Raw genomic sequence first — 15,910 nt, 5'->3', positions numbered from 1 at the left:
CATCTGCTTGCTCATGACGTTAGGCCCATAAACATGGCAAAGCTGACGATGGATTTCAACCAGCGCTATGCCCTGTGTATTCAATAACTTTATCACTACTCCCACTTCACACGCGACGGGAGCTGGAATAGGAACTTCCATCTTCAACCACTGCCACTACGCTATTAACAGCACTAGGGAAGTTCCGCTGGCGCATACACCATGCTAGTACCTTACTCTCTCACGTGGATGCAGTTGCTTCGCGCCACATACAGTTTTCTAGCTATGAGACGCGTGGAAAAGTTACTTTCTAACAGAAACTCTTAAAAAAGAAAAAAAATACTTTCTGCTTTATACCATCTTGAAATGAAACAAAACATTGAACTTTACCTTGTGCTCCTACTCCAACTTCACCTTTTCCATGTCCACCGAGCTCGAATTCACCTTTTCCGCCAGCATGGAGGCTACCTGAAAGTACACATGCACAACTAGCTACATTCTTACAATTGACGACTAAGTTTAATTTCCTGTCCTTTTCGGAGAACTGAACTGGTTATACAGGTTATATCAAAAAGGACTTTACAACTTTGAAACCTCAGATTGATCTATTCATTTATCTTGCAGACATGGTCTTGATGTCATTTTGTAGCAAAAATAATCAAGTTTTGTAGCAAAAATAAATCAAGTTTTGTAGCAAAAATAATCCGGTTTTGTAGCAAAAATAATCGTTTTGTAGCAAAAATAATCGTTTTGTAGCAAAAATAATCAAGTTTTGTAGCAAAAATAATCAAGTTTTGACTCAAGTAGTACACTAGTTCAGTAACAAGTCACTGCGAGCGCTACCGGCAGTTGCAGCAAAGATGGCTGCCTTTACTAGTCCTGAGCGATCTAGGTGTGTGTTTTGGTTTGAAGAACCCAAGTCTGCAATAACTGTGCAACGTAATTTTCGTACAAAGTATGGTAAAGATCTTCCCAGTAGGCCTATTATTTATCAGTGGCATAAGTGTTTTATTGAAACAAGATGTTCGGTAGGACACAACAAATCCTCAGTCGTTCCCGTATGTCTGAAGACGTTATAGAGCAAGTGAGACAAAGCTTTGTGAACAGTCCTACAAAATCAACCCGGCGTGCTTCTCTAAAGCTGGGCGTCCTACACATGACAGTTTGGCGTGTGTTGAGAACTTGCTTCTTTACCAGAGCTCAGAGCCAGGATCTACCTAAACAATTGAACAAGTCACACCTGACATTCTGCAGTCACACTTGACATGCTGCAGTCACATCTGACATTTTGCAGTCACACCTGACATTTTGCAGTCACACCTGACATGCTGCAGTCACAATTGACATTCTGCAGTCACACCTGACATTCTGCAGTCACACCTGACATGCTGCAGTCACACCTGACATTCTGCAGTCACACCTGACATTCTGCAGTCACACCTGAAATTCTGCAGTCACACCTGACATGCTGCAGTCACACCTGACATTCTGCAGTCACACCTGACATTCTGCAGTCACACCTGACATGCTGCAGTCACACCTGACATGCTGCAGTCACACCTGACATTCTGCAGTCACACCTGACATTCTGCAGTCACACCTGACATTCTGCAGTCACACCTGACATGCTGCAGTCACACCTGACATTTTGCAGTCACACCTGACATTTTGCAGTCACACCTGACATGCTGCAGTCACAATTGACATTCTGCAGTCACACCTGACATTCTGCAGTCACACCTGACATTCTGCAGTCACACCTGACATTCTGCAGTCACACCTGACATGCTGCAGTCACATCTGACATGCTGCAGCGGGTTTGACAAGAAATCAACTTCAGATGGGATGTGTCTCACATCACCAATGAAAGCCACGTTGAACCTCTTTAGGTATAAGGTAAAAAAAAAAATGATGTATTTTGCTACAATTGATGTATTTTGCTACAATTGATGTATTTGCTACCTCTGGTGCGTGGGGTGCCTGGTTTGGTCCTTGCTCACGCCAAGTAAACTTTGTGGTGGACAAACACCGTGTGCGTGGGCTTTCTTGAAGTTCTCCCGTTCCCTCCCACTTTCTACATTCCACCATTTAATTCACTTCTCATCATCACCGTCTCCTTTAACCTTACCAGCATAACCGTGGAACGTAAAAACTTAAAGATTTCATTTTTACTTTTTAAATCTTTTGTTTCACTTAGCAGATTAGATAATTGGTCCCAACGGTATTTTCACTGAACATCCCTTTAAGTTTAATAAGCAACAAAACTGCTTTTATCTTACCTGCACAAAACATATATTACTAAAACTAATAAATAACAATTATAATATTTTGCCATGCTATGCAATTGTACAATACTTACATCTAGTGACAAAATCTTTGGAATTACGTAGTGGTTACATCATGTTTTCAGAAGTGATTTTTTTAACATTGTGTACTTTTCTATATTTTGTACAATCAATGGAATTATCATCATTCAAAAAAGAAAAGAAAAATAAATAAATAAAAAGAAAAAAGAAAATCATGAAACAGGAAAAAAATTATTTCTTACTTCATTTTTTTAAAAAATTTATTTTTATTTTGTACTTAGGTATAGCTTATATCAATTATAGTCAAACCGTCAATCGTGAGCTACTAGTAGCTCGCGGGTACATTTTCGGTAGAACGCATTAACGCTTCTGTTGGCTAATCTTGATTCCTCCATTGAGCTGACGCTAACGACAGAGGGCGCTGACGACAACAACTGCTTGTTTCTCCCGAGCAACTGCCACTATCAGCCTCATCTCACAGTTGATTGTATACGCTTGGGGTTGTGGACGTTATGTTTTTCGTGTGTATATTAGACATTTGCTAAACATTATGTTTTTCGTGTGTATATTAGACATTTGCTAAACGTTATGTTTTTCGTGTGTATGTTAGACATTTATTAAACGTTATGTTTTTCGTGCGTATATTAGACATTTGCTAAACGTTATGTTTTTCGTGTGTATATTAGACATTTGCTAAGCGTTATGTTTTTCGTGTGTATATTAGACATTTGCTAAACGTTATGTTTTTCGTGAGTATATTAGACATTTGCTAAGCGTTATGTTTTTCGTGTGTATATTAGACATTTGCTAAACGTTATGTTTTTCGTGTGTATATTAGACATTTGCTAAACGTTATGTTTTTCGTATGTATATTAGACATTTGCTAACTTGGATAGTGTGATTTCATATTCACTAGAAATGTAAGTTTATAGGCAGTAAACAAATGTAATTTTAAAAAATCGGTAGTTTTTTTAGTTGGTAGCTCTTAGTTGGATTTAAAAAAGGCACTGTAGGTCAGATATCTCATAAGTTGGGCGATCATTACTTTATATTCTACTTTTTTGTGCTTTTATTCTATTTTAATTGTTTTCAACGATTTATTTATTTACTTATTAAAAAAAAGTATTCTAAATTAATTATTACTTACCATGACCACCAATCTTTCCACCAGCTTCACCTGAAACACTGCCATCTAAACAGGAGAACACAGAAAGTTTTAAATTCAACATATTTACAATTTCCTAGCATAATTCTCCCCTTCGGAGGTATAGAACACACCATATTTGTCCACATTTGTCATAATTCAGTTTTTTACCCATCTATATTTTTATTTTTGGGCTCTACCCAGAGGTACAACACTACGTCCCACACCTATTACTAAGAGAGTTGGACGATGGAGGAAACAACCAAGTCCATTAATGTGTAAAGAACACTTTAAAATTGCTCTCCTGTAACTTAGACAAATGTGACGTAGTGTCCTATACCTCCGAAGTTGAGAATTATTACAAGTAAAATGCGAGAGTATAGTCATGACTCAAAGTTTTTTTTTTTTTTTTCTGAATAAAAATGATATTTTCATATTTGTTCACATGTAATATGTTTACTTTCTAACTTTTGCTAATTAATTCTAAATACTTTCAAGACACAATTGTTAGAAACAAATATTCGCGAAATGAAATTAAACTATCTGGGAGGTAAAAATCATATAATACATCACCACATCGTTAACTATATTTCAACAAGTTATCAGAAAATTGGTTACTTACCAATAAATCCTTCTCAGGGGAAAATAAACCTCTCCACACGTTAACTATTCTATCACGCCTTGTTTCTATTTTGTACTAATACACAATAATATGTAAAAAACACTATCACGTAACAGTTATTGTGTTGAAACTGTTATGTGATAGTTTTTTTTTTTTTTTTTTTTTACATATTATCACATACCTTGCTCAGTGTGTTAATGTGTATTATTACTCCACACGTTTTGTAACACCAAGCTAGTTCCCTCTTCAATAATAAGGAAAAAAGGATTAAAAAGGATGGGAGAGAAAAGGTGTAGAAAAAGGAATACATACCACAGAATATAACGTGAAGTATGCTAAAATACCACGAGCAGAGCACAGTGCGAAAGAATGAGATGAGTGAAAGAAACGCGATGTCTATGTTACGTCACTATGGCCTGATCCAAAATATATATCAAAGGTTGGTAACCATATTCTATCAATGTTGCCAAAATCCAGATTCAAAGTCGGTTTATATTTATGAATAAAAAAAGATTCATAAATATATTTTAGCATTCTTTACGTTATATTATTCATTCTGTGGTATGTATTCCTTTTTCTACACTTTTCTTCTCCCATCCGTTTTTATCCTTGTTCCTTTACCACTGAAGATAGAACTAGCTTGCTGTTCTGAAATATATGAAGGGTTTCTAGTCTCCCCACGGGAGGAGTTATTGGTAAGTAACCAATTTTTTGTTAATTTGAATCGTTCTCTTATGCGCCTACACAATAATTTTAACTTCAACAAATTGTTAGAACTCAGTAATTGTGAGAACATATTGTGTCTCTTAATAGTTTCGACTCTTAATTGTTGAAGTGAGAAGAATAAATTGATATTGGTGTAGATATATAACTTCTGTTTTCAAATGCTGTAAGTAAAATGTAACATTACTGCTGATATGTAACTGTTTCGGAATGCGATCGTCTTATGTTCAAAGGAAAGAGAGTAGTTCGATGGACAAATGACGGAGTTCAGGAGGAGCCAAACTTTGCGTTGCTGTTAATGCTTTCTTGTGTTTCATAGAGGATTATTGTAGTAGTTTTTTCCTAGCATATATTACATTAAATATTTTGAACTACATTAAACTTCTGTCTTTCACTGCAATAAAATCGGACTTATTCTACACATGAAAGTAAATAAAAGTTCTACACTTACCGACAACTCTATCAAGATGACCTAGAGGAATTCCGGATCTTACGCCTGTAAAACAATAATTTGTGTTGTTAATATATAAAACATTTATTTCGAGACGCAGAAACTCACTGCAACTTGCATATTATAGAAGATGAATCACTTTATGACTTTTCACTAAGCTGAATTGTCCATTTTACTTGGAGTTTACTAAAAAGAAATGTACAGCGTGGACGAGAAACTCATTTACTCTTTCTGATTATGTGATTATGTACTGCTTACTCCTATGGATCCAAAACGTTCGTGTGAGTTCTTTCATGTTCGTAGGATAACTGTATGCGCTTCCATGTCCGATTGTTCATCCACAACAAAATATCGCTGGTGGCTTTTTCAAATACTGCGCGAAGCTGCCTCTTTTAGCTACTCGTTATCGATGTATCGGATTTTTCGTGCCTCCTCTTTCACAATACTACAAAGTGTATTGTCAGGTATGGGCTTTCTGAGGACCAAGGCAATGAAACCGGAAGCCATTTTGACTACGTGCGATCCAGCAATTTGAGAATATTTCTACTGTAAAAATGCTTATGTCTGGCGAAAGGATATTCACTGGACTGAATTTGTTCGCGTATTTTCTTGCAACCAGACGGTGGCTAAGTGTTACAGTGCTTACCTCTGGTGCATGGGGTCTCTGGTTCGATCCCCGGAGATATAAATTTATGGTGAACAACATGGTATCCATGGGTTATCTCTAGGTACTACAATTTCCTCCCACATTTGCATTCCACGAACTCTTCGATCATCATTTACTTATTTTAATTATCCGTCTCCCGTAGCCAAAAGGGTATAATCGAGGGACGTTCAACTGAAAAATTTGAATTTTTCTTACCACCAGAAGGCAAAAATGATTTAGCAGTGCCAATCGCACTACGAAGAAAAGTAAAGCAAACCATGATTACCAGTTTAATGTTAATTACAAATATTCATTCGTCTTTATGCAATTTGATATTATAATGGAATATTGAGTGAAAAGAGCGTATAATTGGTAATAGTACTTAATTCAGCATAGAAAATGCTTTACGGTAAAAAGTGTGACATTTAAATTGAAGGTGTCGGGTATAGAAAGAAATGTTTGCTTTGCTAACGTTTACTTCCACCTGTAAAATAGTTCCTTGTCTAGTGACACGCTTTGGTAAATAAATGTCGTTATCAGAAACATTTCTGTAATTTAATTGACATTCAGTGTTTCATCAGTATTTTATTTATTTTGGCTGATGTTTCAAATGCACTCAGTTAGTAAGTCATGGTATGCTGGAATTCCGGAATGTCATAGAATCTCTATTTTTCTATGTTAGTTTCTTTTTTTTAAATTTTGGAAAAGTTGAAGTAATAGGAATAAATTGGTGTGTGAAATTTCGAAAACTCATGAGCACTTAAACTTTTTGTTATGTGATTTTCTAACTTGTTATGTGTTCTGTGTTGGTGTTTGGGACGCTATCTTCGTAGAAATCATAAATATTCCCAGGTCCTTCATTACAAACTGTTGCACGATTTCCCCATTTATGTTCAATTTATTTGCCATTATTCGCATAGTAAATTTTCGATCTCAAAGTATTAACATTCGCACTTTATCTTAATTTGCATCCGTCCTTATCGTTTTTTATTTGCCTACTTTTTGCGCTACGGTGGATATCTGTTACTAAACTAACTATATCGGTACCTTTGAAACACAAGATCCGATAGAACATATGTGGAAAAATGTCAGAACTCGAAGGTTGTGGGACAAACTTCCATAGTACCACGCTATACAAATTCTGATAATCCGTGTTCGTCCATTAAACCTAATACATATCACAGTTTCATTAATATTGTTTTAATGTGGAAAAAATCAGTAAATAGATCTAAACACATCCATATTGGTTGCAACATTTTTCTTATTTCTGTGTGTACTATGAATGGTTTACTACATCTGAGCTATTATAAATTATATTGTAGTATATCAAATTTTAAAACCTCGAAATTGTAAATATTTAAACTTTTGTAAAAATCTATGTAAATAATTCAAGACTGGCTTGAGTACAAAATATTAACTGTATGAATTGAATGAATTAAGTCAGGGTTGTTTCCAGGAACTTGTCCGCTTTATTGAAATAAGCCCGAAACTTATCTTACTCTATCAGACATACACGTGGAATTTCCAGACAAGGAAATTTGAAAGGCATGCGGATTGTATTCCGCAGTTGTATATAAAAGAACCACCTATGTTCACTCAACAAACACTTCAAGCTTATACTTCAGTTCTAGACCTGCCATTTGCCTAGAAGTTACATAAGCTACAGAGGAGGTGGAACTTACACACTTTACTTCAGCTACCACAAGGATCACAATGTAAGTGCCTTTTCATATTAACCTTATCTGATAGTTTCACATTTCTTGCTTCGTATCACAAGCACTGCCTTTATACACGTTAAGAGTAAGCAACGAAATTAAAACCTCTTTATCATTCAATTACCAGTTTCATATTCTCTTCAATTCATGTTTTTCTCTATCTCTCGCAATATTCTGTGAGAAATCCGTCTAAGAATTAGATAGACTGAGAACCGATCAAGGGTTCGACTCTCAGTTTACACCCCAGTATTCAGTATTCTTCATAGAATGACAAGACTCTTCATACATGGTAGAAGAGTCTTAATGAACCTGTAGGATTCTGGGTTCGATTCTGATTAGGACCTTTTTTCGATAGCTTTTTTGCTATCTTTCTGTTCCGTATATATTTTTCTGGTCACGAGGTTGTTGACAGACATTTTGCTTTATTGCATTCGGCTATAAACGTAAATGAGTCCTTCTTGCATTATTTGTACTGTAAGAAAGAACTTTTTCATTGATATATATATAGAAATCAAATAAAATGATTTAAAATAGCGTTAAATGATAAATTATATACTTACCTAAACCGCCCTGAGTATGGGATACTTTGTGCATGTCGGCAGTACCTAAATTGAATTGAAATACAATTTGGAGATTAAAATTTTGCAATATGTAGAACAAATGCTATTTAACAGATATATATATATATATATATATATATATATATATATATATATATATATATATATATATATATATATATATGTTAGTTAACAATTAATTTCGATATTTAAATCTTATTTTGGAAACAAAATGAACAAATATGATAACAATAAACAAAGTTGGTATCTAAAGAAGTGAATTTAATAATTTGGTTGATAAAGAAATTAAGTTACGTCAAAATAAAAGAAGGAATGTTTGTAATGAATTAGAGAATTCCATCAGAAACACTCCTAGGCCACATTATTGTCAAAGGGCGTATCTGGTTTGCCATAAGAACCAGACTGTGTCATGTGATCAGCTCAAATGTCACATTGCGTGCTCAATCGAGTCTGAAGATTCCAAATCCTGATGTGAGATATTTCAAGGACGTAATCTATGCGTGGGGGCCCTGGGTAATTTGCAGAAGATGTATATTCTTTATATTATTGTTGACTTTACTCAAACAACTTGACTTTTGACAATGTTCTATCCATACGTGCATTTACCTTACGTTTTTAAGTTTTTCATTATGTCTTTGCGATAAGCTTTCAATAATTCATCTACTTATTGTAGTTTCTGAGAAATATGAACGATTTCATTTCTTTCTTTGATTTTCATTTACTTTAATGTTCATGTTTCGTGATTTTTTTACTGTGTTCCATCCATTTTAGGACAATCTGATTTTGGAATATAGAATCTACATCGTCTCTTCTACATTTAAGATGAATTTCAGCCATCTCCCCCAAAGTCTGTTCACATCATTGCAACCGGATAGACCCTTATATTTTAACTATACTTTAGCTTTAGGTGGTATTTTAGAACAATCTGCTTTTGGAATATAGAATCTACATAGTCTCTTGTACATTTAAGCTGAATTTCAGCCATCTCCCCCAAAGCATGTTTACATCATTGCAACCGGATAAGCCTTTTCATATTCTACAGCATAGGATTAGTTAATAAACTATTTCAGCCTCTGACATAGCAACTAAATTATTACTCAATGCTATTCTAACTTGCAATGCTTTCGTTTTTTTTAAGACAGGCACGTATCCAAGGGGTGTCGGGGGGTCCGTACCCCCCCCCCCTTCGAGACCAGAAATAAAAAAAATAAGGAAGGATGATAAAAATGAAATGAGAAAAAGAAGGATCGCGTTAAAAATTAACAAAAAAAAATTAAGAAACTTTTGGTTACTCTTTCTTATGAGGAGATTTGTATTACTTGAAATACATGGTGGCGAGGTGAACGAGATATCCTGGAAGAGTCAGGGAATTTGAAATTTCTAGAAAAGTTACGGATTTCTCAGAATTTCTGCTACTAGTCAGGGGGATTTCAAGGGAGATTTCAAGCTTCCGAAAGTATAGTACCGTTGTGTAACAACGTGAACATTTTTTATCATAAATTTTCGTCATCGTATCCTTGCAGTATCAAACATGTTGTTTCAAAAATAATTTTCTAGTGCTCCTTTAACCTGTCATTGGAACAGACAGTACTTGACGGAATAATAAAAACAAAAATTTATAGGAAAAGAAAGTTCTGTTAACATTTGATTCAACAGAGAAAGGAACGCAGACATTGTAAAATATTTTACAAGACATTATTGAGTATGTGCTTTTTATAATAGTAAATATGTACGTTTTTATAATTGTGGGAGTCATAATGAAAGGAAAATGGTTATATTTGAATGAACAGAGAAAGGATGTAAATATTATAAAAATCTTTTTTCAGCACGTTTTTTTTCTATTATTATTTTACTCGAGATTTCTCATAGTTTGTTATTAAAATACTTACCAACATATCCTCATTTTATTGCCCTCCCCCCTCCCCCCGCTACGAAATCCTGGCTGAACGAACCAATATATGTTTCAGTAAAATAGTTTAAAATGATCGAGCCCCTGTTGTGATGACCACAGTATTTAATGTCACGCCCCCCCCCCCCTTCACGAAATCCTGGCTACGTGCCTGTTAAAGACAGTAACAATACGTATAGATTTCTCCTGTAAAATTTACTGTTAGCGGCTTATGACCTCCTTTGGCGGAATTCGTCAATAGAATACTAACAAAGGAAGAGAGAGAGATTATATATCGAAGTGGAAGATGGATTATACACCAATCGAGAGAACTAATGACGCCTATTACGAAACTGTAATAAACATTTTTCCGAATGCATATACTGTGCGAGTTATATGAATATACAGGGTGCCCAGAGAATCTGTTTCCACCCCTAGAATCGCAAACGGTAAGACAGATGCCAAAGCAGGAAAACACGTACTTGATCATTTTAAAAGTACAACGTATCAAAGCAAAAAGTGTTGTCCGAGGTTCACCCGCAGGGTCCCAGGTGGGGTCCAACTCAAAAATTGCAAATGGTAAGGGGGTCAAGTAACACATCGTTGGAAACGTGTTGGGAAATGAAAGAAGACTGAACAAGTCTGGACTCTCTAAAATAACCCTCTGCAAAATGGCAGCCGGTCAAAATGTCAGCAAAAAACGTCATTGTAAAGTTTATGGCCACCCTCCAAAAAAACCTAAAACGGTGAGACAGATGTCAAAACAGGAAAACACGTGTGTCATCATTTCAAAAGTACAATGATTAAAAGTAAAAATATTTGTCCCAGGGTCCTCCACAGGGTCTCAGACTGGGTTCTACTCAAAATTTTCAAGTGGCAATGGGGATCAAGTAGCATATCGTTGGAAAGCTGTTGTTAAATGAAAGTAGATATAATAAGTCTGGACGCTCTACGATAACACTGGAAACATTTTTCTTTTTAGTTCTTTCTGTTTTAGTCGGGTTTTAGTTTGTTTTCACTTTAATTCTTGTACTCAACGGAAAGAAAGGAAATACCCTTATTGTGAGATTCTGCTGTTTGAGTCTAGTAATGTCTAAATGAATAAACAAAGAAATATAATAAAATAAAATAAAATTAAGAAATAAAGAAAAAAGAAATTACATTTGACATATTTAAGCATAGAACTGACTAAGTAACATATACAAGTAGTGTACAATGGTGGTACTTATGCTCGTTATCTGGATTATCAAGTATAAAATGATTCAAACGAAAAAAATTCTTGTATCTGGAACAGCGAATACGTGCAAATGTTTTACAATGACAACAAGTACCGATTGCAAAATGGAAAGCGAATGCTCTCAGAGAATCGAAATGAGGATGTACCTTTTGACCGGCCGCCAGTTTGCACAGTTTAATTTTAGAGACTCGAGACTTGTTCCGTCTTCTTTCATTTCTCAATAGTTTTCAACGATATGCTACTTGACCTTCCTTGCCATTTGAAAATTTTGAATACGACCCCATCTGGGACCCTGTGGAGGAGACCCTGCTACAAATATTTATACTTTCAATCATTGTACTTTTGAAATGATGACACGTATTTTCCTGTTTTGACATCTGTATCTCCGTTTCAGATTTATAGGGGTGGTCGTAGACTTTACAATGACGATTTTGCTGACATTTTGACCGGCCTTCATTGTAGAAGGTAATTTTAGAGAGTCGAGACTTGTTCGGTCTTCTTTCATTTCTCAACACGTTTCCAACAATTGCTTCTTGACTCCCTTATCACCCTGCGGGTGAAACTGGGAAAACACTTTTTGCTTTGATACGTTGTATTTTTTAAATGATCAAATTCGTGTTTTCTTGTTTTAGTATCTGTCTCACCGTTTGTGATTCTAGAGGTGGAAACGGATTTTCTGGACACCCTGTATATTCATATAGCTCGCACAATATATGCATTCGGAAAATGTTTATTACAGTTTCGTAATAGGCGTCATTAGTTCTTTCGATTGGTGTATAAGCCATCTTTCACTTCGATATATAATCTCCCTCTCTTCCCTTGTAAGTTAATTTTGCTGCAGTTTTATGAGCATATTTCTTTCTTTCAGACTTGCATACTTTATGAGCATATTTCTTTCATCAGGAAGTATGTTGGATATTAGCAAAATGTCATATAGACATTTAAGTTATTTGTTATAAACCTTCTTCTTTCCGTGCGAAGGACGAGTACTTCTGCTACTTGATAATGGTTTCACTATAAATGTTTCCTATTTCTTTTCAATGTTGAAAATATATATATAAATTATTTCTTACATATTATTCCGTTACACTTGTACTTTAATGATTAAAAAAACACACTGAATAACTTCAATCATTTTGCGATTATCTATTTTTCGTATTCCAAGGAATTAAAGCTTTATATTCCAATTGAGATATACTATAAAAGCAATTTAATTTTCAAAGAGTTAATTTAATAATTAAAATCTTTACTTGAACGATAAAAGAAAGCCAAAGGTATGTACTTATTAGTCGTGGTGGTTAGTTTTGATTAAATATCTTTTAGTATTAAAGGTAACTGCTAAATCATTGTATTTACAAGGATATCTACTATTAAATAAAGAGAAATGTTTATATAGTACGTATTTAGTCCTTTCTCACATGTAAGCAAAGGTACCAAATTAGATATGTATAAAAGAATATTACATACCCTGAACTTTGCCTTCACCCTGGAAATTTCCCCATGCATCTCCAGTCCCTTCTCCATGGCCTCTAAGCTGTAAATTGCCTAAGAAACAAAACAAAAAGTACTTATTTTGATTAGTTCAACGAAAACTGTTAATTTAGACAAACCTCCAAGCTGGACAAGTGCCTAACTTGACTTCCTTCTTGCAAAATATGCATTTTCCCATACGAGAGCTGCACTGAAAGTTTCGGGTATCACGTACTATCTGGTAGGATTTGTTGTAGTTATTAACTGTCATCTTTGTTCACTTTAAATGCAAAACCGTATGTAACTCGGAATCTTTGTAGTTGCAGGGCATCAGTTTGAAGTGAGGGGTCGTAATCAAAAATGGAGCTAACGCAAGAGCATTTCCGTGCCATGATTTATTACGATTTTCGCCAAGAGTTAACACAGCAAGAGTGTGTTCGTCGGGTGATTGCTACTTTCCCTGATGGAGCACCATCTCAGACAACAATTTACAGGTGGTTTCAGGAATGCAGAAATGGTCGGGTTAGGCTGAGTGATGTGGATCGTGCAGGTCACCCATCGACAACCATTGTGCCCAAAAACATTGAAGTTGTTCGTGAATTAATTAACATTGATCAGCATTTGACTTAGCACGAAATTGAGGAAACCTTAGGCATTGACATGAGTTAAATACAAACAATATTGTTTGTGAGAAAACTTTGCGCTCTTTACATCCCACACAATTTAACTCAAGCACAAATAGACGCCCGTGTGAAGTCGTGCGAAGCTATCACGAAACGGTTCAAGTCTGGGTGTTTAATATCGTAACAGGTGATGAAATGTAGATTTATGCATACGCACCGGAAACAAAAACCACAATCTGCTGTGTGGGTGTTCCGCGATGAACCTAAACCAACCAAAGTTGTTCGTGCACGCAGTGTCTCCAAATGACTGCATCATTTTCTTGGTAAATTAGGTCACATTACAAATGTCCGAGTGGAAAATCGTAGAACAGTCAATGCAGAACGGTACACAACGGTACATATGTCACAACGGTACACAACGGTACACAACGGTGCAGAATGGTACATATGTCTACCAGAAGTACTGAATGTGAGCAGAAAGTCCAACCCCAACCATCGAATCATTCTGCATCACGACAATATCAGCTCTCACACAGCAGCTGCAACAAGTGATTATCTGGACCAGGAAAACTTTGGTCATAACATATCAGGCTTATTCTTCTGATTTATTCCCAGTGATTTACTTTTGTTCTCAACAATCAAGAACATGATACATGGGGAAAACTTTTGCAATCCAGAAGAAGCCATCGAGGCATACAAACTGCATGTCTCGCCGGTACCAACTTCGGAGCGGCATAACTGTTTCAAGATGTGATTCTATCGCATGAAACAATGCATGCTATTTTGAAAAGCAATAAAAAATTGCTGTACTTTGATGTTCTGTCATTTTTCAGAAACTTTCAGTGCAACTCTCGTAACATATGCAGTACTCAGTACCTTGAAAATTGACCACTTGTCTATCTTGAGCTAGGTCGCATTGAAAAATGTTATTTCTATGCTGTAAATTTTAAATTTACCCCTTTTGGTTGAACAAATATGTAATTTACATTTCTCAGGAACACATTTAGATCATCTTTTACTATGATGCTTTGAGAAGTACATAAATTTTAAATTTACCCCTTTTTCTTGAACAAATATGTAATTTAGATTCCTCAGGAACACATTTAGATCATCTTTTACTATGATGCTTTGAGAGGTACATAAATTTTAAATTTACCCCTTTGTGTTGAACAAATATGTAATTTAGATTCCTCAGGAACACATTTAGATCATCTTTTACTATGATGCTTTGAGAGGTACATAAATTTTAAATTTACCCCTTTGTGTTGAACAAATATGTAATTTACATTCCTCAGGAACACATTTAGATCATCTTTTACTGTGATGCTTTGAGAGGTAAATCAATTTTAAATTTACCCCTTTGTGTTGAACAAATATGTAATTTACATTCCTCAGGAACACATTTAGAACATTCTTTACTGTGATGCTTTGAGAGGTAATAAATGTTAAATTTACCCCTTTGTGTTGAACAAATATGTAATTACATTCCTCAGGAACACATTTAGAACATCTTTTAGTGTGAAGCTTTGAGAGGTAAATAAAACAAAGCAAAAACTTCTACATTGAAACTACTTTCTCCAAAATATTGTTTATTGTTTTCAACTACTGCAAACAGACTCTATTTGTTGATGTCAGTGAAAGGCATGTTTCTGTGGCCTTCAAATAGATACGAAGGTCATTTCAAAAGTTCTGCACACTGAAAGATATTATGGAAGTAAATAATTTATTGCACAAAATACCTTTACAGACCTTCAACATAATCTCCATCCTTGCTTATGAAAGCTTCCCTACGTTTTGGTAAATTCTGTATTCCCGATGGGGCATCTTCATTGTTGAGCTCCCTGATCAATCGGGTAGCCTGTATTCCGGATGGGGCACCTTCATTGTTGAGCTCCCTGATCAATCGCGTAGCCTGTATTCCGGATGGGGCACCTTCATTGTTGAGCTCCCTGATCAATCGGGTAGCCTGTATTCCGGATGGCGCACCTCCATTGTTGAGCTCCCTGATCAATCGGGTAGCCTCACTGAAAGATTCGTTAATTGTATCGAAACGTTTTCCACGGAGCGGTTCCTTCAATTTGGGGAACAAATAAAAGTCTCTGGGTATCAAATCAGAACTACATGGTGGGTAAACCTGTTCGGTAACGTTGAAGCAATTCTTCAGCGATTCTTTTGCTACATGTTTTCTACTCTTCATTGTAATCACGCGAAACCCATCTGCTGGCAATTTTTCTAATCTTTAACTTTTCGGTAATGATTCTGTAAACTGGAGTGGCAGACATTCTGGCCTCATATGCAATTTCCTCTCATGCTTTTCGTAGATCCTCTCTCAAACTGTCATTCACAATAATCTCAGAGGTGTAGTCTGTTGCAGTGGATGGTCTTCAACTTCTTAAGTTGGCCGCAGTGCTTACACAACCTTCATAGAAACGAGCTGATCACCGTGATACAGTGCTATTTCTACAAATCTCTCGCAAAACATTGTAAATTTCAGTTGCATTCTTTCTACGTACAGTTTCGATTTT

The 15,910-nt window shown here is 35.6% G+C and overlaps 1 protein-coding gene across 3 annotated transcripts in view; it reads right to left on the bottom strand.

Annotated features, from left to right (window-relative positions):
* LOC145683740 (uncharacterized) overlaps nt 1-15,910 on the bottom strand; it is a 138,252-nt gene that overhangs the window by 70,874 nt on the left and 51,468 nt on the right. For all 3 annotated transcript variants that reach the window (XM_081755268.1, XM_081755270.1, XM_081755269.1), the window contains 5 exons: nt 12,760-12,837; nt 8,147-8,191; nt 5,226-5,270; nt 3,433-3,477; nt 370-447 (listed from right to left, as the gene is read on the bottom strand). In XM_081755268.1, coding sequence (XP_081611394.1) covers nt 370-447; nt 3,433-3,477; nt 5,226-5,270; nt 8,147-8,191; nt 12,760-12,837 — 291 coding nt within the window. The remainder of the gene's footprint in view (nt 1-369; nt 448-3,432; nt 3,478-5,225; nt 5,271-8,146; nt 8,192-12,759; nt 12,838-15,910) is intronic.

The sequence above is a fragment of the Thermobia domestica genome, chromosome 4 (genome assembly GCF_964235325.1).
Source record: "Thermobia domestica chromosome 4, izTheDome1.hap1.1, whole genome shotgun sequence".
In the NCBI taxonomy this organism is placed as follows: Eukaryota; Metazoa; Arthropoda; class Insecta; order Zygentoma; family Lepismatidae; genus Thermobia; species Thermobia domestica.
This window is presented reverse-complemented; position numbering and strand designations above follow the sequence as displayed.